This window comes from Oncorhynchus kisutch, linkage group LG13 (assembly GCF_002021735.2).
Source record: "Oncorhynchus kisutch isolate 150728-3 linkage group LG13, Okis_V2, whole genome shotgun sequence".
NCBI lineage: Eukaryota > Metazoa > Chordata > Actinopteri > Salmoniformes > Salmonidae > Oncorhynchus > Oncorhynchus kisutch.
The window spans coordinates 8,720,432-8,747,713 of record NC_034186.2 but is presented as its reverse complement, the minus strand read 5'-3'; the positions used below and the strand labels follow the sequence as shown (position 1 = coordinate 8,747,713).

The following is a 27,282-nucleotide window of genomic DNA, read 5'->3' as shown; positions in this document are numbered from 1 at the left end:
CCAGTGTAGCTCCCTCTACAGCCCACTCTCTGCTCTTTGACTCCAATGGCCTTATAAGGCAATGAGTGCCATGGCAACCAGAGGGCTTGAGCACACAGACACATGCTCCAATACTCACTCACTGGGCGAAAGGAGGGAGGGAGAGAGGGAGAGAGAGACAGAGAGAGAGAGGGAGAGAGAGACAGAGAGAGAGAGGGAGAGAGAGAGAAGACCAGCAGAAGAGGCTGTTAAGACTGCGCTACACCTCAGCAGCTAGCTTTGGCTATCGTCTGTGACCGTGTTTTTCCCTCCGCTGGTTTGCCTAATTTATTCAAGCCGGGGCCGGAGGAGAGCAGGAGGAAGGAGATTGTGACTGTGCTTAAGGGAATGCAGAGAGACTTGGGCCTCGAGTCGTTACTGCTGGATGGACAAGCACTGACAAAACAAGGGAGAGAAAGAGACAGAAAAAGAGAGAGAAGAGGGGAGACTTGCTAGGAGGAACTTGCATTCTGTTTAAGGGATAGTAGAGAGTATTTTCCTCCTTTTTTCAACTGTGTTTTCACTGCGTTTGTTCTGGTGGTTTGAACTATTGAAGCCACAGATATATGGGCGCAAGAGAGGAACAAGAAACAGATGCTGCTTCACAACAGACAGAGCAAGGGGACATCACTGCACTTTGAACTTTCCCAGACTAGCAGGACCAGAAGGAGCTGTTTTATCATTTCTGTGTTTTAAATAGCAAGCCTATAGAATCAGTCTGCCTATAGATTCAGTCTGCCTATAGATTCAGTCTGCCTATAGATTCAGTCTGCCTATAGATTCAGTCTGCCTATAGAATCAGTCTGCGTTAGATTCAGTCTGTCTATAGATTCAGTCTGCCTATAGATTCAGTCTGCCTATAGATTCAGTCTGCCTATAGATTCAGTCTGCCTATAGATTCAGTCTGCCTATAGAATCAGTCTGCGTTAGATTCAGTCTGTCTATAGATTCAGTCTGCCTATAGATTCAGTCTGCCTATAGATTCAGTCTGCCTATAGAATCAGTCTGCGTTAGATTCAGTCTGTCTATAGATTCAGTCTGCCTATAGATTCAGTCTGCCTATAGATTCAGTCTGCATTTGACGCAGTCTGCATTAGATTCAGTCTGCCTATAGATTCAGTCTGCATTAGAATCAGTCTGCCTATAGATTCAGTCTGCGTTAGATTCAGTCTGTCTATAGAGTCAGTCTGCATTAGATTCAGTCTGCCTATAGATTCAGTCTGTCTATAGAGTCAGTCTGCATTAGATTCAGTCTGCCTATAGATTCATTCCGCCTATAGATTCAGTTTGCATTCGATGCAGTCTTCATAAGATTCAGTCTGCCTATAGATTCAGTCTGCCTATATATTCAGTCTGCCTATAGATTCAGTCTGCATTCGTCTCAGTCTGCATTTGATTCAGTCTGCCTATAGATTCAGTCTGCGTTAGATTCAGTCTGTCTATAGATTCGGTCTGCCTATAGATTCAGTCTGCCTATAGATTCAGTCTGCCTATAGATTCAGTCTGCCTATAGATTCAGTCTGTCTATAGATTCAGTCTGCCTATAGATTCTGTCTGCATTAAATTCAGTCTGCATTAAATTCAGTCTGTTTATAGATTCAGTCCGCATTAGATTCAGTCTGTCTACAGATTCAGTCTGCCTATATTCAGTCTGTCTATAGATTCAGTCTGCATTAGATTCAGTCTGCATTATATTCAGTCTGCCTATAGATTCAGTCTGCCTATAGATCCAGTCTGCCTATAGATTCAGTCTGCATTAGATTCAGTCTGCATTCATCTCAGTCTGCATTAGATTCAGTCTGCGTTAGATTCAGTCTGCCTATAGATTCAGTCTGCCTATAGATTCAGTCTGCGTTAGATTCAGTCTGAGTTAGATTTAGTCTGCCTATAGATTCAGTCTGCATTAGATTCAGTCTGCATTCAACTCAGTCTGCATTAGATTCAGTATGTCTATAGATTCAGTCTGCATTAGATTCAGACTGCCTATAGATTCAGTCTTCCTGTAGATTCAGTCTGCCTATAGATTCAGTCTGCCTGTAGATTCAGTCTTCCTGTAGATTCAGTCTGCCTATAGATTCAGTCTGCCTGTAGATTCAGTCTGCCTATAGATTGAGTCTGCCTGTAGAGTCAGTCTGCCTGTAGAGTCAGTCTGCCTGTAGATTCAGGCTGCGTTAGATTCAGTCTGCCTGTAGATTCAGTCTGCCTGTAGATTCAGGCTGCGTTAGATTCAGTCTGCCTATAGATTCAGTCTGCCTATAAATTCAGTCTGCCTGTAGATTCAGTCTGCCTATAGATTCAGTCTGCCTGTAGATTCAGGGAGTGTTAGATTCAGTCTGCCTATAGATTCAGTCTGCCTATAGATTCAGTCTGCCTATAGATTCAGTCTGCCTATAGATTCAGTATGGTTGTTCTCTGGATTCATCTATTGTCTTTGAGTATTGGCTGTCTGGGGAGATAGGATAGTTCTGCCAAGCTAGTGAAACCAAAAGTGCTGTTTATACAAGTTTGTGAGGGTGTGAGCATGTGTAAACTGTGAACCAAACATAGACTACTAGCAACAGACCAAAGACAAAGTCATTCAACCTTCTAATGGGGGTTGAATGACAGAAATCCATTTCTAGCATTCTCTGAATCTCTGCTTGTATCTGAAATTCTTGACAGAAATGAGTTCTCTGTTTTCTAACTGCTGAGCTAAAACTGTGCTTCTGCCTGTTAGATAGATAGATGGCACTTTCTACACAGCCCAGAACTGGTCTGACTAGTTCGTAAGTAGTAAAGTAATCCTACGGAAGTGGTGTTTTTTTCCCTCTGGGAGGGACAGAGAGAGAGAGGGATAGAGAGAAAGAGGGATAGAGGGAGAGGCAGAGAGAGAGAGAGAAAGAAAGAGAGGGATAGAGGGAGAGACAGAGAGAGAGACAGAGAGACAGAGAAAGAGAGAAAGAGAGAAAGAGAGACAGAGAGACAGAGAGAGAGAGAGAGAGAGAGAAAGAAAGAGAGGGAGAGACAGAGAGAGGGAGAGAGAGGGAGAGAGAGAGGGATAGAGGGAGAGACAGAGAGGGAGAGAGAGGGGGAGAGAGAGAGAGAGAGAGAGGGGGAGAGAGAGAGAGAGACAGAGAGAGAGGGAGAGAGGGGGAGAGAGCCTAAGCCTCTAAGTGTAATGTATTGTTTTCTGTGAAAGGGCAGGCTGCACCCTTTTCCCCCTCCTGAACTCTGAACCGCTCGTTGTGTCAGAACTTTTAGGAGGAGTCATTGACTTGGGTCACAGGAAAGACAGGGGAGAGAAGGAGAAGAAAAGGAGAGCGACAGTAGAGAAGTAGAGCAGTGAGAGGGACCTCCGGGTCATTTCACAGAGACAGAAGGGGAAAGAGGTCAACTCTATTACTTTTCCTGGAAGTGAACTCAAAAACATATTTAGTATGATTAGAAACTAAAGTGTTATAGCTGAAGATTTTCAGAGAAAAGAGGAGAGCACTCGGTGAGTGGACAGGCGTGTGTAAGAGAGAGTGTGTGTGTCGGCCGTTTAGCTCAGATATGGCCATGGTGAGCGGGGGATGGGGCAATCCTAACCGGGAGACCAACGGACTGGGTGGGGAGAAGGCTTACCTGCGTGGAGATGAGGAGGGCTCGCCCCAGGCCGGGAGCGATGTGGAGGTGGGAGACGAAGACAAGGCGTGCGTGGTGGACTGCGTGGTGTGTGGGGACAAGTCCAGTGGGAAACACTATGGGGTGTTCACCTGCGAGGGTTGCAAGAGCTTCTTCAAGAGGAGCATCAGAAGGAACCTCAACTACTCCTGCAGGTAGGCAGAGGTGGCACCACTGGATCAAAAGTGCTGTGGCTAAATTTGTGGCACGTCTTTTCTGGGGCCTGGAGTTTTTCTTGATCTCATGACCTGTTTGTGTAAAACTCTGGGTCCTATTCGTAGGCTATGACAGGGTTCAAACTTAATCCAACCGGGCCAGCTGGATAAAAATCTGCTAGCCCGAACAGAATTTCTACTGGTGGGGACATGGTGTATTTTTTTAACGGATTGGGCTCATGCAGGGCCTATAGATTGGCATGCTTCCTCTCTATATTCAGATATTAATAGGCTACATTTGGCTATTGTGATTAAAAAGCTGATTCATATAATTTAGCAATGCAAGTCATTATTCTATATCTTTAGAATGTCATGGTATTAATTAATCACATTCATGTTTGTTTCTAAAGTCTTTCTAACGTCTTTTTGAGACGTTTTTTGTTTTGTTTTACATTTTAAAATAGGATGCTGCCCCTTTAAGACAATGACGTACCAAAAGAGATACTGACCTGTCAACAGTATGCTTGTCAAGATCAACGCTACAGTGATTTTTATTTTGCTTTCAACAGTAGCCACCACATTGTCGGTATGTTCACTATTGAATGTTTACTTTTGTAAATCACTTTGCCTAAATGAAATAAGTTCGGCGAGTAGATTGACGGGCACTTCTTTTTTGCTAAGGACAGCTCACCTTTGCTGTGTAAACGTAGCTATCAATTTACGTCGCGTACTGCTCAGTGCTCGAGAAATTGTGATACGCAAGAGCGAAGTGGTGCTTGAATGAATAGCCAATCATATTGCTCAGCAGTGGCTGCTCGTCAGAGAAGGAAGAGGTGGACCATGCTACTCAGTGAATTTCATTATAATAAAAATAGTGAAACGTAAAAAAAGGTTTCCTTTTTAGATACAACTATACTAAATATATTCACGTCACCAAATAACTGATTAAAAGACACTGTTTTTCAATGAAGGTCTACAGTAGTCTCAACAGCATTTTGTAGGGCAGCACACTAGGTGGAAAAAGTACCCAATTGTGATACTTGAGTAAAAGTATAGATACCTTAATAGAAAGTGACTCCAGCTAAAGTTGAATTCATCCAGTAAAATACTACTTGAGTAAAAGTCTAAAAGTATTTGGTTCGAAGTATACTTCAATATCAAAAGTAAATAAATTGCAAAAATATACTTAAGTATTAAAAGTAAAAGTATAAATCACTAACTGATGGCACCATTTTATTGTTTTTAAAATGTTTGGATAGCCAGGGGACACACTCCGACACTCAGACATCATTTACAAATTAAGCATTTGTGTTTAGTGAGTCCGCCCGCCATATCAGAGGCAGAAGGGATAACCACGTGTTCTCTTGATAAGTGTGTGAATTTGCCCATTTTCCTGTCCTTGCTTAACATTCCAAATGCAACGAGTACTTTTGGGTGTCAGGGAAAATGTAAGGAGTAAAAAGTACATTCTGTTCTTTAGGAATGTAGTGAAGTAAAAGTAAAAGTTTTCCAAAAAATAAATAGTAAAGTAGAGTACAGATACCGCAAAAAACGACTTAAGTAGTACTTTGAAGTATTTTACTTCACTGGGTAGCACAATGGTGTAGCCAGAGAACAGCTATTTTCCGTCCTCCTCTGGGTACATTGACTTCAATACAAAACCTAGGAGGCTCATGGTTCTCACCCCCTTCCATAGACTTATTGAGTAATTATGACATTTTCCAGAGGACGTCCTCCAACCTGTCAGAACTCTTGCAGCATGAACTGACATGTTGTCCATCCAATCAGAGCATCAGAAAATGAATCTAATACTAAAAGCTTAAGCTACAGCTAGCTAGCACTGCATTGTATAAAATGTGGTGAGTAATTGACTCAAAGAGACAGAAAAACAATAGTTGAACAGCTTTGAACAAATACATTTATTTACAAATGAAGGAGAAGCAGCAGAGAGAGAGAGAGCGCGAGAGATACACTACATGACCAAAAGTATGTGGACACCTGCTCGTGAAACATTTAATTCCAAAATCATGGACATTATTATGGAGTTGGTCCCCCCCCCCCTCCCCCTTTTCTGCTATAACAGCCTCCACTCTTCTGGGAAGGCTTTCCACTAGATGTTGGAACATTGCTGCTATAACAGCCTCCACTCTTCTGGAAAGGCTCTCCACTAGATGTTGGAACATTGCTGCGGGAACTTGCTTCCATTCAGCCACAAGAGCATTAGTGAGGTCGGGTACTGGCGTTGGGCGATTAGGCCTGGCTCGCAGTCGGCGTTCCAATTCATCCCAAAGGTGTTCGATGGGGTTGAGGTCAGGGTTCTGTGCAGGCCAGTCAAGGTCTTGCTCACTGATCTCGACAAACCATTTCTGTATGGATCTTGCTTTGTGCACGGGGGCATTATCATGCTGAAACAGGAAAGGGCAAAGTTGGAAGCATAGAATTGTCTAGAATGTCATTGTATGCTGTAGCGTTAAGATTTCCCTTCACTGGAACTAAGGGGCCTAAGCCGAACCATGAAAACAGCCCCAGAACATTATTCTTCCTCCACCAAATTTAACAATTGGCACTATGCATTTGGTCAGGTAGCATTCTCCTGGCATCCGCCAAACCCAGATTTGTCCGTCGGACTGCCAGATGGTAAAGAATGACTCATCACTCCAGAGAACGGATTTCCACTGCTCCAGAGTCCAGTGGCGGCGAGCTTTACACCACTCCAGCTGACGCTTGGCATTGCGCATGGTGATCTTAGGCTTGGAAACCCATTTCATGAAGCTCCCGATGAACAGTTCATGTGACGTTGCTTCCAGATGCAGTTTGGAACATGTTGTATCCGAGCAACAGACAACTCTTACGCTTCAGCACTCGGTGGGTCCGATCTATGAGCTTGTGTGACACATCCAAGTATATATGACCAAATTATTAATAGACAAAAATTGTACGTTTGAATTCCGTAAAGTGAGTCCGGAAGAGGTGAAAAAAAAAATTGTTGTCTATCAACAATGACAAGCCAACAGGATCTGACAACTTGGATGGAAGATTACTGAGGATAATAGAGGACAATATTGCCTCTCCTATTTACCATATCTCCAATTTAAGCGTACTAGAAAGTGTGTGCCCTCAGGCCTGGAGGGAAGCAGAAGTAATTCCGATACCTTAGAGTAGTAAAGCCTCCTTTACTGGCTCAAATAGTTGACCAATAAGCCTGTTACCAACCCGTAGTAAAGTATTGGAAAAAATAGTGTTTGACCAGATACCAATGCTATTTTACAGTAAACAAATTGACAACAGACTTTCAGCATGCTTCTAGAGAAGGACATTCAACAAGCACAGCACTTACACAAATGACTGATGATTGGCTGAGAGAAATGTATGATAAAAAGATTGTTGGAACTGTTTTGTTAGACTTCAGTGCCGCTTTAGACATTATCGATCATATTCTGCTGATGGAAAAAAAACGATGTATTATGGCTTTACACCCCCTGCTATATTGTGGAAAAATAGTTACCTGTCTAACAGAACACAGAGGGTGTTCTTTAATGGAAGCCTCTCCAACAGAATCCAGGTAGAATCAGGAATTCCACAAGGCAACTGTCTAGGCCCCTTACTTTCTTCAATGTTTACTAAGGACATGCCACTGGCTTTGAGTAAATACAGTGTGTCTATGTATGCGGATAACTCAACACTAAACACATCAGTTACTACAGCAACTGAAATGACTGAAACACTTAACAAAGAGCTGCAGTTAGTTTCCGAATGGGTGGCAAGGAATAAGTTAGTCCTAAATATTTCCAAAACTAAAAGCATTGTATTTAAGATAAATCATTCACTAAACCCTAAACCTCAACTAAATCTTGTAATAAATCATGTGGAAATTGAGCAAGTTGAGGTGACTAAACTCCTTGGAGTAACCCTGGATTGACAGTTTGACCAACTGTCATGGTCAAAACATATTGATACAACAGTAGTAAGATGGGGAGAAGTCTGTGCATAATAAAGAGCTACTCTACCTTCTAAACAGCACTGTCAACAAGGCAGGTCTTACAGGCTCTAGTTTTGTCGCACCTGGACTACTGTTCAGTCGTGTGGTCAGGTGCTACAAAGAGGGACTTAGGGAAATTGCAATTGGCTCAGAACAAGGCAGCACGGCTGGCCCTTGGATGTACACAGAGAGCAAACATTAATAATATGCATGTCCATCTCTCCTGGCTGAAAGTAGAGGAGAAATTGACTTCATCACTACTTTATGAGAGGTATTGACATGTTGAAAAGCACTGAGCTGTCTGTTTAAACGACTAGCACACAGCTCAGACACCCATGCATACCCTACAAGACATACCCTACAAGTCCCCAGAGGTCTCTTCACAGTCCCCAAGTCCAGAACAGACTATGACTACATGGAACTCTATCCCACATCTGGTAACTGATGCAAACAGTAGAATGTGTTATTGGAGTAGGGGCCTGAGGGCACACAGTGTGTTGTGAAATATATTATGAATGTGTTGTAATGTTTTTAAAGTTGTGTAACTATTTTAATGTTGCTGAACCCCAGGAAGAGTAGCTGCTGCCTTGGCAGGAACTAATGGGGATCCTTAATAAACCCCAGGAAGAGTAGCTGCTGCCTTGGCAGGAACTAATGTGGATCCTTAATAAACCCAGGAAGAGTAGCTGCTGCCTTGGCAGGAACTAATGGGGATCCTTAATAAACCCCAGGAAGAGTAGCTGCTGCCTTGGCAGGAACTAATGGGGATCCTTAATAAACCCCAGGAAGAGTAGCTGCTGCCTTGGCAGGAAATAATGGGGATCCATGATAAACCCCAGGAAGAGTAGCTGCTGCCTTGGCAGGAACTAATGGGGATCCATAATAAACCCCAGGAAGAGTAGCTTCTGCCTTGGCAGGAACTAATGGGGATCCATAATAAACCCCAGGAAGAGTAGCTGCTGCCTTGGCAGGAACTAATGGTGATCCATAATAAACCCCAGGAAGAGTAGCTGCTGCCTTGGCAGGAACTAATGGGGATCCATAATAAACCCCAGGAAGAGTAGCTGCTGCCTTGGCAGGAACTAATGGGGATCCATAATAAATACAAATACAAGTAAGGCCATGCTCATATCTTTTTTTAAATGGCGCCCAGTGCCACAATTTTTCTGCATTTTAATCTTCAATTGTTTCAATGGTAGACTGTGACATGGCAGGTAAATGTAGAACTGTGAAAATGCGCTGAAAAGTGCTGCTGCTTTGAAAGTGGTCATATTGAAAAGCACTGGTGCAAATTCTGTCTCGCCACACATTTTCCGGCGTCTCTGCAGGTAGGTGCAGCCTCTCTGTATAATCACAAGAAAATATGTTCATGTGCAGAACAATAACATAATAATAAAAAAAGAAGGTTTGGAAAAAGTACAAGAAACACGTAAGTTAATGTCAAAAGTTACTGTGTACTAGGATCTCAAAAATTCATATTCTGTTCATGGTGTTCATTTAAGTGAAAATGCCCTCTAAGCCAGTGTTTGGAGGACATATTGGCACGGGTGCTGCAAACCGTACCAATATATCCTCCAAACACCGGCTATGAGGGCATTATCACCTTTATACAACGGGTTACCAACATATTCAAATAATGATAAAAAATACATATATTTGTAGGATTTATTCATACTATTTCATCCTTCCACAAGATATAGTCCCGACACAAATCTAGGGTTGCTACCTAAGCCGGCTGGTCGTTGGTTAGAGATGCGACTCAGTTGTTCAGTATTTTCGTTCTGGATCTATGGACGCGACCAAGTCATTCGTTCTAAATGTTTACATTTCCTTACTGGCTGGCAACATTCTTATCTCTTGCTTGCTAGCTAGTCATCTACAGCTAATTTACAGTCACATGGAAAAAATCAGCCAGAATAACAGCAAAGTAGTTACATTTGCATTTGTTTAAGCTGTTTTCTAGTGACATTTATTTGGATACATCCATAGCAATGAGCTAATGAGGCGCAATTTCACCTGGCATAAAAAAAAGTGCTCTCTCGTCAGGACACTGTTGTTCAGAGGAGCTGGCCAACAACACAGCTAACACAGTCACTTCAAATCAAATCAAAATCAAATCAAATTTATTTATATAGCCCTTCGTACATCAGCTGATATCTCAAAGTGCTGTACAGAAACCCAGCCTAAAACCCCAAAAGAGCAAGCAATGCAGGTGTAGAAGCACGGTGGCTAGGAAAAACTCCCTAGAAAGGCCAAAACCTAGGAATAAACCTAGAGAGGAACCAGGCTATGTGGGGTGGCCAGTCCTCTTCTGGCTGTGCCGGGTGGAGATTATAACAGAACATGGCCAAGATGTTCAAATGTTCATAAATGACCAGCATGGTCCAATAATAATAAGGCAGAACAGTTGAAACTGGAGCAGCAGCACGGCCAGGTGGACCGGGGACAGCAAGGAGTCATCATGTCAGGTAGTCCTGAGGCATGGTCCTAGGGCTCAGGTCCTCCGAGAGAGAGAAAGAAAGAAAGAGAAAAAGAGAGAATTAGAGAGAGCACACTTAAATTCACACAGGACACTGAATAGGACAGAAGAAGTACTCCAGATATAACAAACTGACCCTAGCCCGCCGACACATAAACTACTGCAGCATAAATACTGGAGGCTGAGACAGGAGGGGTCAGGAGACACTGTGGCCCCATCCGAGGACACCCCCGGACAGGGCCAAACAGGAAGGATATAACCCCACCCACTTTGCCAAAGCACAGCCCCCACACCACTAGAGGGATATCTTCAACCACCAACTTACCATCCAGAGACAAGGCTGAGTATAGCCCACAAAGATCTCTGCCACGGCACAACCCAAGGGGGGGGCGCCAACCCAGACAGGATGATCACATCAGTGACTCAACCCACTCAGGTGACGCACCCCTCCCAGGGATGCGGGGATTCAAACTGAAGCTGGAAAGACTGCAAACTAGCTGCACTTTTTTCCATTTCCATTTCTTTGTATATATCCATAAAGATTATGCCAGCTGATTCATGATTTTGACTGGCGGAGAAACGTTGCATGCCTATCTGTCTCGTCCCGAGTCCCGACACGTTCATTACTATGGGGCAGCTGGAAATCGAATTTGAATATTGAAACAATGTTGCAAATATCGGAGAGACAGACAGCAAGGTTTACACTGTTGATAACTAAATGTTAGTCTAAAATAAATAATGTCTAGATGCTTTATATAGTGGACATCGAGTTTATAAATTGCCTGGCTGGGCTGAAGAGACAGTGGATTGCGCAGTCAGATGGAACAGAGTAAATAGGCATTTTAACGTCATAGATTTAGCCTGTGGTAACTTGTGGAATAGACACTGGCTGGAATGCGGGTTTTAACCAATCAGCATTGGTTAAGACACACCCTTTGTATAAATCATAGGTACAGCATAAATATAGAACCTGTAACTTGTTAGATCATATTTCCCTTAGGGGATTCCACTCTGGGTTAGGCTGTGTTGCAGCTTTAACTCAGGTTTATGTTTTAGATTTTCAGGTGTATAATATACACATGGCAAAATACATATGTTTTTTTATCAGAACCATACAAATGTGCCTTTCCCACTCCCACCTAGTTTATAGTCAATAATATATTGACTGCACTACCACATCACACTCCTGAGGAATATGACCCTTTGTTTATTGTTTACTATCTAAGGGCTATATTCAATTAAAAAGCTGCCAAACAGGTTTCAGTGCTGTCAGGGATAAACAAATATTGGTCCTGTGATGTAAGAATGCATGTTTAGATTCATGGAGCTGGTGGTTGCAGTGTTGACACTATGTTGACAGTGTTGACACTATGTTGACAGTGTTGACACTATGTTGACAGTGTTGACACTATGTTGACAGTGTTCAAATCAAATCAAATCAAATTGATTTATATAGCCCTTCGTACATCAGCTGATATCTCAAAGTGCTGTACAGAAACCCAGCCTAAAACCCCAAACAGCAAGCAATGCAGGTGTAGAAGCACGGTGGCTAGGAAAAACTCCCTAGAAAGGCCAATACCTAGGAAGAAACCTAGAGAGGAACCAGGCTATGTGGGGTGGCCAGTCCTCTTCTGGCTGTGCCGGGTGGAGATTATAACAGAACATGGCCAAGATGTTCAAATGTTCATAAATGACCAGCATGGTCGAATAATAATAAGGCAGAACAGTTGAAACTGGAGCAGCAGCACAGTCAGGTGGAAGTTGAAACTGGAGCAGCAGCATGGCCAGGTGGACTGGGGACAGCAAGGAGTCATCATGTCAGGTAGTCCTGGGGCATGGTCCTAGGGCTCAGGTCCTCCGAGAGAGAGAAAGAAAGAGAGAAGGAGAGAATTAGAGAACGCACACTTAGATTCACACAGGACACCGAATAGGACAGGAGAAGTACTCCAGATATAACAAACTGACCCCAGCCCCCCGACACATAAACTACTGCAGCATAAATAGTGTTGACACTATGTTGACAGTGTTGACACTATGTTGACAGTGTTGACACTATGTTGACACTATGTTGACAGTGTTGACACGATGTTTATAGTGTTGACACTATGTTTATAGTCTTTACACAATGTTGACAGTGTTGACACTATGTTGACTTTGTTGACACTATGTTGACAGCATTTAAACCATGTTTACTCTGTGTTTACACTATGTTTACAGTGTTTACACTATGTTTACAACATTAACACTATTTTTTACAGTGTTTACACTTTGTTTACTCTGTTTCCAGTGTTTATTCTATGTTTACAGTGTTTACACTATGTTTACACTATGTTTACTTTATGTTTACTCTATGTTTACAGTGTTTACACTATGTTTACAGTGTTTACACTATGTTTACACTATGTTTACACTGTTTACAGTGTTTACACTATGTTTACAGTGTTTACACTATGTTTACACTATGTTTACAGTGTTTACACTATGTTTACAGTGTTTACACTATGTTTACACTATGTTTACTTTATGTTTACTCTATGTTTACAGCGTTTACACTATGTCTACAGTGTTTACACTATGTTTACAGTGTTTACACTATGTTTACACTATGTTTACTTTGTTTACACTATGTTTACTTTATGTTTACTCTATGTTTACAGTGTTTACACTATGTTTACAGTGTTTACACTATGTTTACTTTATGTTTACTCTATAATTACAGTGTTTACACTATGTTTACTCTATGTTTACAGTGTGAAGGGAAAATAAGCTCAACTGCACATTGTCTCAAAAATGCTGCATGGGAAGATTTACGCTTACTTGTTATCCAGTTCAGATTGAATACCGCCATTTTACAAATGACCCAAATGATAACGTTCCTATGGTTAACTTTCCCTTCTCTCTGTCCATTGACCTGTTACTGTACAGTTTACTACACAGTGGTTCAAATGCTCTTAATCTGTTTCCTACATTTTGAATCATACAGGACATTCCCCCCCAGAAGTAAAATATGAAATGACAAACTTTCTCAAGAAAATTTTACTTCTGGGTAACCAAGATTATACAGGCTATACGGCTATACAGGCCTAGACATCTATACATGCCTACACATCTAGACATCTATACAGGCCTAGACAGCTATCAGACCCAGTGCCTAGACAGCTATCAGACCCAGTGCCTAGACAGCTATCAGACCCAGTGCCTAGACAGCTATCAGACCCAGTGCCTAGACAGCTATCAGACCCAGTGCCTAGACAGCTATCAGACCCAGTGTCTACACAGCTATCAGACCCAGTGTCTAGACAGCTATCCGTGCCAGGATAAAGTGTGTAACCGGGCAGTTGAAATCGGCGAGGGGGCACCATTTATTTAGGTTCTTGCGTTGGAATGATATTGAATTCTGCTTATATCACGCTATATGACAGTAATATGTAATATGTGAATGCAGCCGTACACACAGCTGTCTTACCTAAATAATGCTAACTAAATAATGCTAACTAAACAATGCTAACTAAACAATGCTAACTAAACAATGCTAACTAAATCATGCTAACTAAATAATGCTAACTAAATAATGCTAACTAAATAATGCTAACTAAATAATGCTAACTAAATGCTGAAAGTAGTAACCTTGTTATTCAAGCATTCATACAGTTTGGCTAACAATGCCGACACAACTGCAAATGCTAACGAATGAAAGCGAATGGAACAAACCAGTGGTACCAAGTAGTAAGTAAAGTAAATATCAGATCAATAATGACAATCTGTATTTAGGCTAGTTACAATAACAGTAGTCCAACTCAGTAAACAAAAGGTGAATGGAGATCAAAATAACCAAAACACAGCCTACAGTCTACTACAGTGAGATGCAGCCTACTACAGTGAGATAAAGCCTACTACAGTGAGATGCAGTCTACTACAGTGAGATGCAGCCTACTACAGTGAGATAAAGCCTACTACAGTGAGATGCAGTCTACTACAGTGAGATAAAGCCTACAGTCTACTACAGTGAGATAAAGCCTACAGTCTACTACAGTGAGATGCAGCCTACTACAGTGAGATGCAGTCTACTACAGTGAGATAAAGCCTGCAGTCTACTACAGTGAGATAAAGCCTACAGTCTACTACAGTGAGATAAAGCCTACTACAGTGAGATAAAGCCTACAGTCTACTACAGTGAGATGCAGTCTACAGCCTACTACAGTGAGATAAAGCCTACAGTCTACTACAGTGAGATGCAGCCTCCAGCCTACTACGGGGAGATAAAGCCTCCAGCCTACTACAGTGAGATGCCGCCTACAGTCTACTACAGTGAGATGCAGCCTCCAGCCTACTACAGTGAGATGCAGTCTACAGTCTACTACAGTGAGATGCAGCCTCCAGCCTACTACAGTGAGATAAAGCCTACAGCCTACTACAGTGAGATGCAGCCTACAGTCTACTACAGTGAGATACAGTCTACAGTATACTATAGTGAGATGCAGTCTACAGCCTCCAGCCTACTACAGTGAAATGCAGCCATGCACAGCGGTCTTGCCAAGTAAATAGGCCTATAGGCTTCAGCAACATGTTGGGATATGGCACACAGTTCCATTTACAACCATGAAAAGAAATAGTGTACCAAGAATACCATAGTAGAATGAATATTTTTTTTATTTTACTCCCTTTTTCTCCCCAATTACGATCTTGTCTCATCTCTGCAACTCCCTAATGGGCTCTGGAGAGGCAAGTCATGCGTCCCCCAAAACATGACTCGCCAAACCGCACCTGCCAGCTTAACCCGGAAGCCAGCCGTACAACACAAGTCAGCGTGCACTGCGCCTTGCCCGCCACAAGGAGTCGCTAGAGCACAATGGGACAAGGACATCCCAGCCAGCCAAACCCTCCCCTAACCTGGATGATACTGGGCCAATTGTACACCGCCTCATGGGTCTCCCGGTCGCGACACATCCTGGGATCGAACCCGGGTCTGTAGTGACGCCTCTAGCACTATGATGAAACATAACGATGTGTAGCTACTGCCCAGGAGCGTCATTTAGGTTCTTGCATTTGAATTATATTGAATTCTGCTTATATCACTCTATAACACAGTAAACATAAACGTTCAAATGCTATTAACCAAGAAGTTACAGGTTCAATGGCGTGAAATCTCCCTGCGCTCTATCAACACCATGGACAGAATCATACACGCTAAAAGCAAGATTTTGATCAAAAACCAACCAGCTAGATTGTTTCATACTTTTTTTTCAGAAGTGTTGCAGCGTCCTTGACGTCCTGCAACTTCTTGTAAGATCAGGCTATGCAGGCAGAGCTAGCTGGAGCTCGGCAGCATTAGCGCTGCTAGGCTTGGCGGCGGCCTCGATGGTTGGACGTTCTCCTCCTTTTGGCTTTGTTTGGGTACTTTGGCAAAGCCAATTTCTGATATCCATTGTGGCAGTTTAGCTGGTTCGAGCTAGCTAAATAGGCTAAGGCTAATAACACTAACGTATTTTACAACTAACTAAGAAGCTAACTAAACTCTGGAGTGGTGGGGCGTGAGGCAGAGTTGAGAGAAGCAGCTTCAACAGTAAACTTGACCCCCGCAGTTATAAATCAAAATCATAATATTACAGGCGGAGTCGTACCTCGTTATTCACATTATTCACGTGATAACACGTTCTATGTTCTAAATTTGTTATGATAACACGTTCTATGTTCTAAATTCGTTATGATAACACATTCTATGTTCTAAATTCGTTATGATAACACGTTCTATGTTCTAAATTCGTTATGATAACACGTTCTATGTTCTAAATTCGTTATGATAACACATTCTATGTTCTAAATTCGTTATGATAACACATTCTAAGTTCTATGTTTAATGTTCTGTTGTGCAGGTCGAATCGAGAATGCCAGATAGACCAGCATCACCGCAACCAGTGCCAATACTGCCGGCTGAAGAAATGTTTCCGTGTTGGCATGCGCAAAGAAGGTAACTATCCCATCTTACCTATTGCACAACATCTCCGCCAGTCAGACCATGCCTAAAGCAGAGGCCGATCCAAATGTTCCATATATCGTAACTGACTGCATCAAGATAGTTTGCCCCTGCCGTTATAAACAGAGCCGACATTTCACAACTCTTGTCAGGTGGCCAAAATATTTGCATATTTACACTGTAAACTACATCAAGCTCATTTTTAAAAGCCCCGACGCTATTTTAAAGGTGTTTCATATAAATGCAAACATGTTTTATACTTATTTTATGTAGCATAGTATTTGTAAACCAGTTTAGCTCTATCGTCTAACCAACACACTCTTGACCCCTAGTCTCTAAGTACCACTACGTAGTACGTATCATTCAGGGCTAGGTGCCAGAGGCATTTCCCAGGCAGTGTGAAGGTTGAATAACCAAGCCTGTATTCTGCTTTGAGCTGACACCAGCCCAGAGCTATATTCAGCAGGGATATTCATTCAGGGGTCAGAGTCACCCAACGACAGCACTGACGAAGCCTGGCCACAGTGTTTCCACATTACCTGGAACCGCTTGGATCACCTTCGCCGGTTGGTGGGTCCAACTTGAGGTGTCATTAAAAAAAAAGACTTCCCCACCCCTCCCCAACGTAAAAAATATTTTGACATGACCCTCCCCTTGTACTGAAAAAAAAATTGGACACCCTCCCTCACAATAGTGTTTACGGCCACAAATACACTACATGACCAAAAGTATGTGGACACCTGCTCGTCGAACATCTTATTCCAAAATCATGGGCATTAATATGGAGTTGGTCCCCCCCCCTTTGCTGCATAAGCAGCCTCCACTCTTCTGGGAAGGCTTTCCACTAGCTGTTGGAACATTGCTGTGGGGACTTGCATTCAGCCACAAGAGCATTAGTGAGGTCGGGCACTTATGTTGGGCGATTAGGCCTGGCTCGCAGTCGGCGTTCGATGGGGTTGAGGTCAGGGCCTAACCCGAACCATGAAAAACAGGCCCCAGACCATTATTCCTCCTCCACCAAACTTTACAGTTGGCACTATGTATTTGGGCAGGTAGCATTTACCTGGCATCCGCCAAACCCAGATTTGTCCATCAGACGGTGAAACGTGACTCATCACTCCTGAAATAGCCAATTCACTCATTTGAAGGAGTGTCTACATACTGTACTTTTGTATATATATAGTGTAACTGTAGCTACCCTGTGTTTATAAATGTGGATATCAACTTCGACACTTCAGCATGCGCCCCGCAGGCTGCGGGCCAGGAGGTTGAGGATCCGCCGACCACCACGGACAAGCTAACTCTCCTTGCATGTTTCATTAGACACTACATGTATATTTATTTAACTCGGCAAGTCAGTTAAGAACAAATTCTTATTTTCAATGACGGCCTAGGAACAGTGGGTTAACTGCCTTGTTCAGAACGACAGATTTTTACCTTGTCAGCTCGGGGATTCAATCTTGCAACCTTTCGGTTACTGTTCCAACGCTCTAACCACTAGGCTACCTGCCGCCCCACTACGATCAGAGCTGCAGACAATAATCAGCTGGGTCAGCGTTTCCCAAACTGGGTCCTGGGGACCCCAAGTGGTGCACATGTTGGTTTTTGCCCTAAAACTACACAGCGGATTTAAATGATCAAAGCTTGATGATTAGTTTATTATTTGAATCAGCTGTGTAGTGTTAGGGCAGAAGAAAACTAAACGTGCACGAGGGGGCCCCAGGACCCAGTTTGGGAAACCCTTGGGCTAGGCATCTACAGCTCTGTCAGCATATCTTTCATCTTGTAAGAAAACCCTGAGGTGGAAATCCGATTTTCAAAATGTTGATGCTATATTTATATAAAATATATGCAACAAATTTTCCACCAATTCACCACAACCAATAAGCAAAGCATACCGACTTGGGGGAGCTTCAACTTCATAGTTTGCGTTTTCAACACCACAATCTGCACAGTTTGGATGCTGGAATTTTATTTTGGACGATTCCTACAGGATCATTTTGAAATAGCCTAAATCAGATTAAAACATTGAGACTGGTTGTGTTTATGCCACACCTAAAAGGTAATACATTTTGAAAGTGAAATTACAAATATTTTGGCTATATTGGAGGCAGAGAGAGCATGACTTTCCTGGGAACATTATGACAGCGCATCTCATTATGTCTCTCTAGACCCAGAACTGATCCAAATTAAATTAATGGAATGGAATATTCAAATTATAGGGCTTTCGCTCCATTATTCAAATTACATTTTCAATGCAGTTTACAGCCTAGAGTGGAATGTTGTTCTCACTTGAAAACCATCATGCAGTTATCTGTTGTAAGGCTAGTCTAGGGAGGATATGTGAATTGTCCCTAAACATGATCATTAGGGAAGGGTTTTGAGCTGAGTGTCTCATGTCTTCACTGTTCTTTCATGCGCAATGACTACCTGGCCTCTCCACTTACATAAAACATTGGTGCAGCTTTGAATGATTTTATGTGTGGTTTGATGCTAGTTAGCATATTATAGATCTGGGCAAACAATCCACCTATCACTATTGTCACTATGAATGGTGGATAGAGGACAGGTTAGACTGTTAGACTAGACTATACTTACCTGTGATATAGTAAATGTTTTGGAAGCACCAAAACACCTTAATATAGGGGAGACTCATGCAAGCAGATGAGAAAATATGTCTAGGGTGGAAGAGATGTTATAGTGAAACCTGGTAATGATTTAGTGAAACCTGTAATGATTTAGTAAAACCTGGTAATGATTTAGTAAAACCTGTAATGATTTAGTGAAACCTGTAATGATTTAGTAAAACCTGGTAATGATTTAGTAAAACCTGTAATGATTTAGTAAAACCTGGTAATGATTTAGTAAAACCTGGTAATGATTTAGTAAAACCTGTAATGATTTAGTAAAACCTGGTAATGATTTAGTGAAACCTGTAATGATTTAGTGAAACCTGTAATGATTTAGTGAAACCTGTAATGATTTAGTGAAACCTGTAATGATTTAGTAAAACCTGGTAATGATTTAGTAAAACCTGGTAATGATTTAGTAAAACCTGGTAATGATTTAGTGAAACCTGTAATGATTTAGTGAAACCTGGTAATGATTTAGTGAAACCTGTAATGATTTAGTGAAACCTGTAATGATTTAGTGAAACCTGTAATGATTTAGTGAAACCTGGTAATGATTTAGTGAAACCTGTAATGATTTAGTGAAACCTGGTAATGATTTAGTAAAACCTGGTAATGATTTAGTGAAACCTGGTAATGATTTAGTGAAACCTGGTAATGATTTAGTAAAACCTGGTAATGATTTAGTAAAACCTGGTAATGATTTAGTAAAACCTGTAATGATTTAGTGAAACCTGTAATGATTTAGTAAAACCTGTAATGATTTAGTAAAACCTGGTAATGTTTTAGTAAAACCTGGTAATGATTTAGTAAAACCTGGTAATGATTTAGTGAAACCTGTAATGATTTAGTAAAACCTGTAATGATTTAGTGAAACCTGTAATGATTTAGTGAAACCTGTAATGATTTAGTAAAACCTGGTAATGATTTAGTAAAACCTGGTAATGATTTAGTAAAACCTGGTAATGATTTAGTGAAACCTGGTAATGATTTAGTGAAACCTGTAATGATTTAGTGAAACCTGTAATGATTTAGTGAAACCTGTAATGATTTAGTGAAACCTGTAATGATTTAGTAAAACCTGTAATGATTTAGTGAAACCTGGTAATGATTTAGTAAAACCTGTAATGATTTAGTAAAACCTGCAGAAGGGTCAATGTAAACCAGGGAAAAAAACACCATCCTCCTCTGTGCACAATAAAAAAAACACACTACCCTTCCCAATTCAAAAGAAACATTTAATAACCCTCCCCAACTCAAAAGAAAAAGTTTAACATCCCTTCCCAAATCAAAAAAAAGTTTAAAAAGTCCCCTATTTTACATCAGCCTCTATCATCTCTACAAAGCCCTTTCTCTCAACCCTCTTCCCCTCTCCTCCCTCTCTCTCTCTTCCCTCCAGCAGTCCAGCGTGGGCGTATACCTCCATCCCACTCAGGCATCAGTCCCACTTCTTTGGTCGGCGGAGGTGGTGGTACTGGGGCCGGGCCAGTAGGGGGCGAATTCTTCAACGGCCAGCCTGTGTCTGAGCTCATCTCCCAGCTGCTCCGTGCTGAACCGTACCCCAGCAGCCGCTACGGTCCCCAGTATGGCCAGCAGCAGCAGATGCAAGGTGCTGGAGGAGGCTCCGTCATGGGCATCGACAACATCTGTGAGCTGGCGGCACGCCTCCTCTTCAGCACCATCGAGTGGGCCAGGAACATCCCCTACTTCCCTGAGCTGCCCGTCTCTGAGCAGGTGGCTCTGCTGAGACTGAGCTGGAGCGAGCTGTTCATCCTGAACGCAGCCCAGTCCGCCCTGCCACTACACATGGCCCCACTGCTGGCCGCCGCCGGTTTCCACTCCTCGCCCATGTCAGCAGAGAGGGTGGTGTCCTTCATGGACCAGGTGAGGGTGTTCCAGGACCAGGTGGACAAGCTGACCAGACTTCAGGTGGACTCGGCAGAGTACAGCTGCCTCAAGGCCATCGCTCTCTTGTCTCCAGGTCAGTGTATTGGTTGGTCGTCTCTCTAAGGCCACCGCCCTCTTGTCTGCAGGTCAGTGTACTGGTTGGTCGTCTCTCTAAGGCCCAAACCAAGACCCCTATACAGACACTGGGAGATTAATTCACCTTTTAGCAGGACAATAAGGCCAAATCTACACTGAGTTCCTTACCAAGAAGACAGTGAAGAAGACAGTGAAGTTGAGTTACAGTTTTGACTTTAATCTGCTTGAAAATCTATGGCAAGACCCAAGACCTGGAAATGGTTGTCTAGCAATGATCAAAAACCAATCTGACAGAGCTTGAAGAATATTGAAAAGACTAATGAGCAAATGTTGCCCAATCCAGGTGGGGAAAGCTCTTAGAGACTTACCCAGAAAGACTCACAGCTCTTAGAGACTTACCCAGAAACCCTCACAGCTCTTAGAGACTTACCCAGAAACCCTCACAGCTCTTAGAGACTTACCCAGAAACCCTCATAGCTCTTAGAGACTTACCCAGAAACCCTCATAGCTCTTAGAGACTTACCCAGAAACCCTCACAGCTCTTAGAGACTTACCCAGAAACCCTCACAGCTCTTAAAGACTTACCCAGAAACCCTCACAGCTGTAATCTCTTCCAAAGGTGATTCTAACATGTTTTGACGCAGGGGGTTGAATACTTATCTCATCAATATATATTAGTATTTTATCTGTCATGATTTTTTGTGTGTAGATCGTTGGCAAGAAATGACAATTAAATAAATTTTAATCCCAATTTGTAACAACTGTAACGGGATTCGTCCTCTGACGAGGAGAGATCGGAACAATATGCAGCGTGGTAAGTGTTCATGATATTTAATAGAACAGAACACTTAAATACAAAAACAACAAGAGAACGAAAAATGAAACCCGAAACAGTTCTGCTACCTATGTAAGTATGGTTCTCAATCAGAGACAACAATTGACAGCTGCCTCTGATTGGGAACCATACCAGGCCAAACACATAGAAATACAAAACATAGAACAAAAACATAGAATGCCCACCCCAACTCACGCCCTGACCAAACTAAAATAGAGACATAAAAAAGGAACTAAGGTCAGGACGTGACAGTACCCCCCCCCCCCCCCCCCAAAGGTGCGGATTCCGGCCGCAAAACCTAAACCCATAGGGGAGGGTCTGGGTGGGCATCTGTCCGCGGTGGCGGCTCTGGCGTGGGACGTGGACCCCACTCCACCTTAGTCTTTGCCCACTTATGTGGCGCCTCTGGAGTGGCGACCCTCGCCGCCGACTTCGGACTGGGGACCCTTACAGTGGGCCCAAATAGACGGGAGACTCTGGCAGTGCCGGACAGGCGGGAGACTCTGGCAGCGCCGGACAGGCAGGAGACTCTGGCAGTGCCGGAGTGAAGGGCGGTTCTGGCAGCTCCTGACTGACGGGCGGCTCTGGCAGCTCCTGACTGACGGGCGGCTCTGGCAGCTCCTGACTGACGGGCGACTCTGGCAGCTCCTGACTGACGGGCGACTCTGGCAGCTCCTGACTGACGGGCGACTCTGGCAGCTCCTGACTGACGGGCGACTCTGGCAGCTCCTGACTGACGGGCAACTCTGGCCGCTCCGGACAGGAGAGAGACTCTGGCCGCTCCGGACAGGAGAGAGACTCTGGCAGCTCCGGACAGGAGGGAGACTCTGGCAGCTCCGGACAGGAAGGAGAGTCTGGCAGCTCCGGACAGGAGGGAGACCCTGGCAGCTCCGGACAGGAGGGAGACTCTGGCAGCTCCGGACAGGAGGGAGACTCTGGAAGCGCCGGACAGGCTGGAGAACCTGGAGGGAGGAGACGGAGAGACAGCCTGGTGCGTGGGGCTGCCACCGGAGGCCTGGTACGTGGAGGAGGCACCAGATGGACCGGACCGTGTAGGCGCACTTGAGGTCTCGAGCACCGAACCTGCACAACCTGTCCTGGCTGGATACTCCCTGTAGCCCGGCCAGCTGTACTGGCGAACCAGGGACACCGTGCGTAGGGCTGGTGCCATATACCCCGGGCCGAGGAGACACACTGGAGACCAGATGCGCTGAGCCTGCTTCATAGCACCTGGCTCGATGCCCACTCTAGCCCGGCCGATACGAGGAGCTGCGATGTAGCGCACCGGGCTATGCCTGCGCACTGGGGACACCGTGCGCGTCACAGCATAACACGGTGCCTGCCCGGTCCACCTCTCTCCACAGTAAGCACAGGGAGTTGGCTCAGGTCTCCTACCTGACTTAGCCACACTCCCCGTGTGCCTCCCCCCCAATAATTTTTGGGGGCTGCCTCTCGTCCCTGTTGCGCTGCCGTGCTAGCTCCTCATAATGCCGCCGCTCGGCTTTGGCTGCCTCCAGCTCTTCCCGGGGGCGGCGATATTCCCCAGCCTGTGCCCAGGGTCCCCTACCGTCCAAAATCTACTCCCATGCCCAGGAGTCCAGAACCCTCTGCTCCTGATTACCACGCTGCTTGGTCCGGTTGTGGTGGGTGATTCTGTAACGGGATTCGTCCTCCTCTGACGAGGAGTATGAGAGATCGGACCAATACGCAGCATGGTAAGTGTTCATGATATTTAATAGAACAGAACACTTAAATACAAAAACAACAAGAGGAGGAAAAATGAAACCACCGAAACAGCTCCGTCAGGTGCAAAACACACTAAACAGAAAATAACTACCCACAAACACCAGGGAACAGGCTACCTAAGTATGGTTCTCAATCAGAGACAATGATTGACAGCTGCCTCTGATTGGGAACCATACCAGGCCAAACACAGAAATACAAAACAGAACAAAAATATAGAATGCCCACCAGAACTCACGCCATGACCAAACTAAAATAGAGACATAAAAAAGGAACTAAGGTCAGGACGTGACAACAACACATTTTTTTTAAAGTCAAGGGGTGTGAATACTTTCTCGGGTCACTGTAACTCTTCCCTGCTCTCAGATTAGAAAGAGAGAATATGGGAGGAAGTGGGATACAAGCCCAGGCTCATAACTTTGGAATGAGTGTTCATTTTTACTCCCACTAGTATTTCAATCTGACAAAATGAGACATGCAGATTCTAAAGTCAGTCTGTAGGTCAGCATTTCTCATATGAACAGCCTTTTAAAGCATTATATCTCTGTCCAAATGAGAAATATGGACCTACAACTCTACAATAGTACATCTGCTCTTTCAGTCAGCATGTCTCATTGATCTCAGGCTGTGTGAGACATTATTTTCTCCTCCACTGTAGCTCTTGCCTGTGTTCTCCATTGTAGCACTAACCATTTCTGAACTTCTGATTGACTTTAAATCCATGCTTACGTCTGTCTGTGTGTCCTCTGTTGTCCTCTTCAGATGCGTGTGGTCTGACAGACCCCATCCACGTAGAGTCTCTGCAGGAGAAGGCCCAGGTGGCTCTGATGGAGTATGAGAGGATGCAGTACCCGGGTCAACCCCAGCGCTTCGGCCGTCTGCTCCTCCGCCTGCCTGCCCTCAGGGCCGTGCCCGCCAACCTCATCTCCCAGCTGTTCTTTATGCGCCTGGTGGGCAAGACGCCCATCGAGACCCTCATCAGGGACATGCAACTCTCTGGGAGCTCCATTAGCTGGCCTTACGTCCCTGGGCAGTGAGGACAGGAGCCTGGGACCCACAGGACCCTGGAGGAACCTGGAAACTGGAACCCAGAATGGGATGGAGAGGGATTAGCCACTGATGTCATTAATGTCTAAATTCTTGAGGATTTAGTAGAGGAGGACTATACTGCTACTCACTCACACAGAGTCAAACACTGAGCTTCCAGTGAATGGAGCTGGACTCAAACCATTGGTAGTTTAGCTGTCCGTGTATTCCAAGGAAATTATTCATTTGTCTTGGAGTATATTTCCTGATCTGTATCATGACCTCTCTGAATGACCTGTCTGAAACACAGAACAGGGTTCTAGAACACAGAACAGGGCTCTGAAACACAGAACAGGGCTCTGAAACACAGAACAGGGCTCTGAAACACAGAACAGGGCTCTGGAACACAGAACAGGGCTCTGAAACACAGAACAGGGCTCTGAAACACAGAACAGGGCTCTGAAACACAGAACAGGGTTCTAGAATACAGAACAGGGCTCTGAAACACAGAACAGGGCTCTGAAACACAGAACAGGGCTCTGGAACACAGAACAGGGCTCTGAAACACAGAACAGGGCTCTGAAACACAGAACAGGGCTCTGAAACACAGAACAGGGTTCTAGAATACAGAACAGGGCTCTGAAACACAGAACAGGGCTCTGGAACACAGAACAGGGCTCTGGAACACAGAACAGGGCTCTGGAACACAGAACAGGGCTCTGAAACACAGAACAGGGTTCTAGAATACAGAACAGGGCTCTGAAACACAGAACAGGGCTCTGAAACACAGAACAGGGCTCTGAAACACAGAACAGGGCTCTGGAACACAGAACAGGGCTCCGGAACACAGAACAGGACTCCGGAACACAGAACAGGGCTCTGGAACACAGAACAGGGCTCCGGAACACAGAACAGGGCTCCGGAACACAGAACAGGGCTCCGGAACACAGAACAGGGCTACAAAACACGGAACAGGGCTCTGAAACAGAGAACAGGGCTCTGGAACACAGAACAGGGTTCTAGAATACAGAACAGGGCTCTGAAACACAGAACAGGGCTCTGAAACACATAACAGGGCTCTGAAACACAGAACAGGGCTCTGGAACACAGAACAGGGTTCTGGAACACAGAACAGGGTTCTAGAATACAGAACAGGACTCTGGGACACAGAACAGGGCTCCGGAACACAGAACAGGGCTCCGAAATACAGAACAGGGCTCTGAAACACAGAACAGGGCTCTGAAACACAGAACAGGGCTCTGAAACACCGAACAGGGCTCTGAAACACAGAACAGGGCTCTGGAACACAGAACAGGGTTCGAGAATACAGAACAGGGCTCTGAAACACAGAACAGGGCTCTGGAACACAGAACAGGGCTCTGAAACACAGAACAGGCCTCTGAAACACAGACTGTAACTAAAGGCCCATTGCCACTACTACCTCCATCCCCATGGCGCCCCACGCGACTCTGACCCCAGGCTCTGTGTGGCTCTCTGGCTGCTGTGTTAGGCCCCTGGGTCTCATGTGGGACCCTATTCCCCTTAGCTACAGTGCATAGGGCTCTGGTACTCAAACATAGTGCACTGTGAAGGGAATAGGGTGCCATTTGAGATTCAGACACAGGGATTATGAAGCCACAGCCACGCCACATACTGCCATTTTATTGTGTTTTGTCCTGAGCTCTCTATTCATGTAAATCGTTGAGTTTGATTTACATTCATGTTGAGCTTATAGTGTAAAATGTCATGTGTACATTATGCATATGTGGTCATGTTAAATCTCTGAATGTTATGCAAATAGCGGGCTCTCTCCATAGTATAAGCAATAGCATACATGCTACAGTGCATGCTATGGTGCCCGAACACTTGCACAAGCTAGCAGAGGTGAATGTATATGATAGATATCCCCTCACACGCATCCTGAGTCACAACGAGTCACCCCTGTCTTATACGTTGTTACCTCAAGGTTTATACCAATGACAGAGATTGTATAGTGGATTACCTGATAATAGAACCCTTGCATTCTTAAACGGAACTAAGAACCCTCCGTGATGTGATCGATGACAAACACAAAGGGATGAAAGCCTTGTACACACCAGCATTATGTCATTAGCCTGAAAGTAAACTAACTGTAGGGTTGACCCTTGTCATAAGGCCTATCGGAAGGCTAGGTGGAGCCATGACCGTACTGCTTAGACCTGAAGGGTAGGGGGCTAGGGGAAGCTGTTGCTTTCAGATCAGACATTTCATGTGATTGTCATACAATGTAACTAAAGGTACAGACCCCTTTAAGGACTAAAGGGTATGCTGTGTATTAACAGTAAAACTACGGTACAGTGCACAAGGCTGTGTGCATACTCTTAGTGATATTGGCCTGGACTGCAATTTCATGTGACAATGCTTCTTTTTTTTTTTTTTTGGCCAAATGACTTACTCAGAGTGGACGTATGAATACCTGAAATCAAAGAATCTGTTTTACTCTGATGGGATTTTGACTAACGACTTCATTGTGTAGTTCTACATAAGAATCATGTTTTTATTGCGATGTCAAACCAAAATGTAAAGATAATTGCTACTGCTGACCATGGCTATTTTTGCATTACTAAAAATAAAGTATAAGTACTCTTACTGTGGTTGATTTGAGAATGCTTTCGGTTAGTGACTGATAGACAGACTATCCACAAAGCAGGACAACGGGCATCATTAAAAAGGCATTACAGTATAGACATGGCTGTGTTAATAGTGGCATAAACTGCTTTAACACAAGGGGTTGGAACAGGTTCAGGGAACAGAATCAGAACATGGAATGGAAGTGTTT

At 44.0% G+C, this 27,282-nt stretch overlaps 1 protein-coding gene across 2 annotated transcripts; it reads left to right on the top strand.

Moving 5' to 3' along the window:
* The first annotated feature begins 136 nt into the window (after positions 1-136).
* nr2f6b (nuclear receptor subfamily 2, group F, member 6b) lies at positions 137-27,092 on the top strand. Of its 2 annotated transcripts, none has more exons than XM_020472758.2 (4): positions 137-3,815; positions 16,147-16,241; positions 20,280-20,858; positions 24,201-27,092. In XM_020472758.2, the coding sequence occupies exons 1-4, from the start codon at positions 3,550-3,552 to the stop codon at positions 24,473-24,475; spliced, it is 1,215 nt and encodes a 404-aa protein (XP_020328347.1). In that variant the 5' UTR covers positions 137-3,549; the 3' UTR covers positions 24,476-27,092. The 2 variants fall into 2 exon arrangements, with proteins under 2 accessions (XP_020328347.1, XP_020328346.1); XM_020472757.2 differs by having other exon boundaries at positions 2,987-3,815; positions 20,277-20,858.
* Positions 27,093-27,282: the final 190 nt, after the last annotated feature.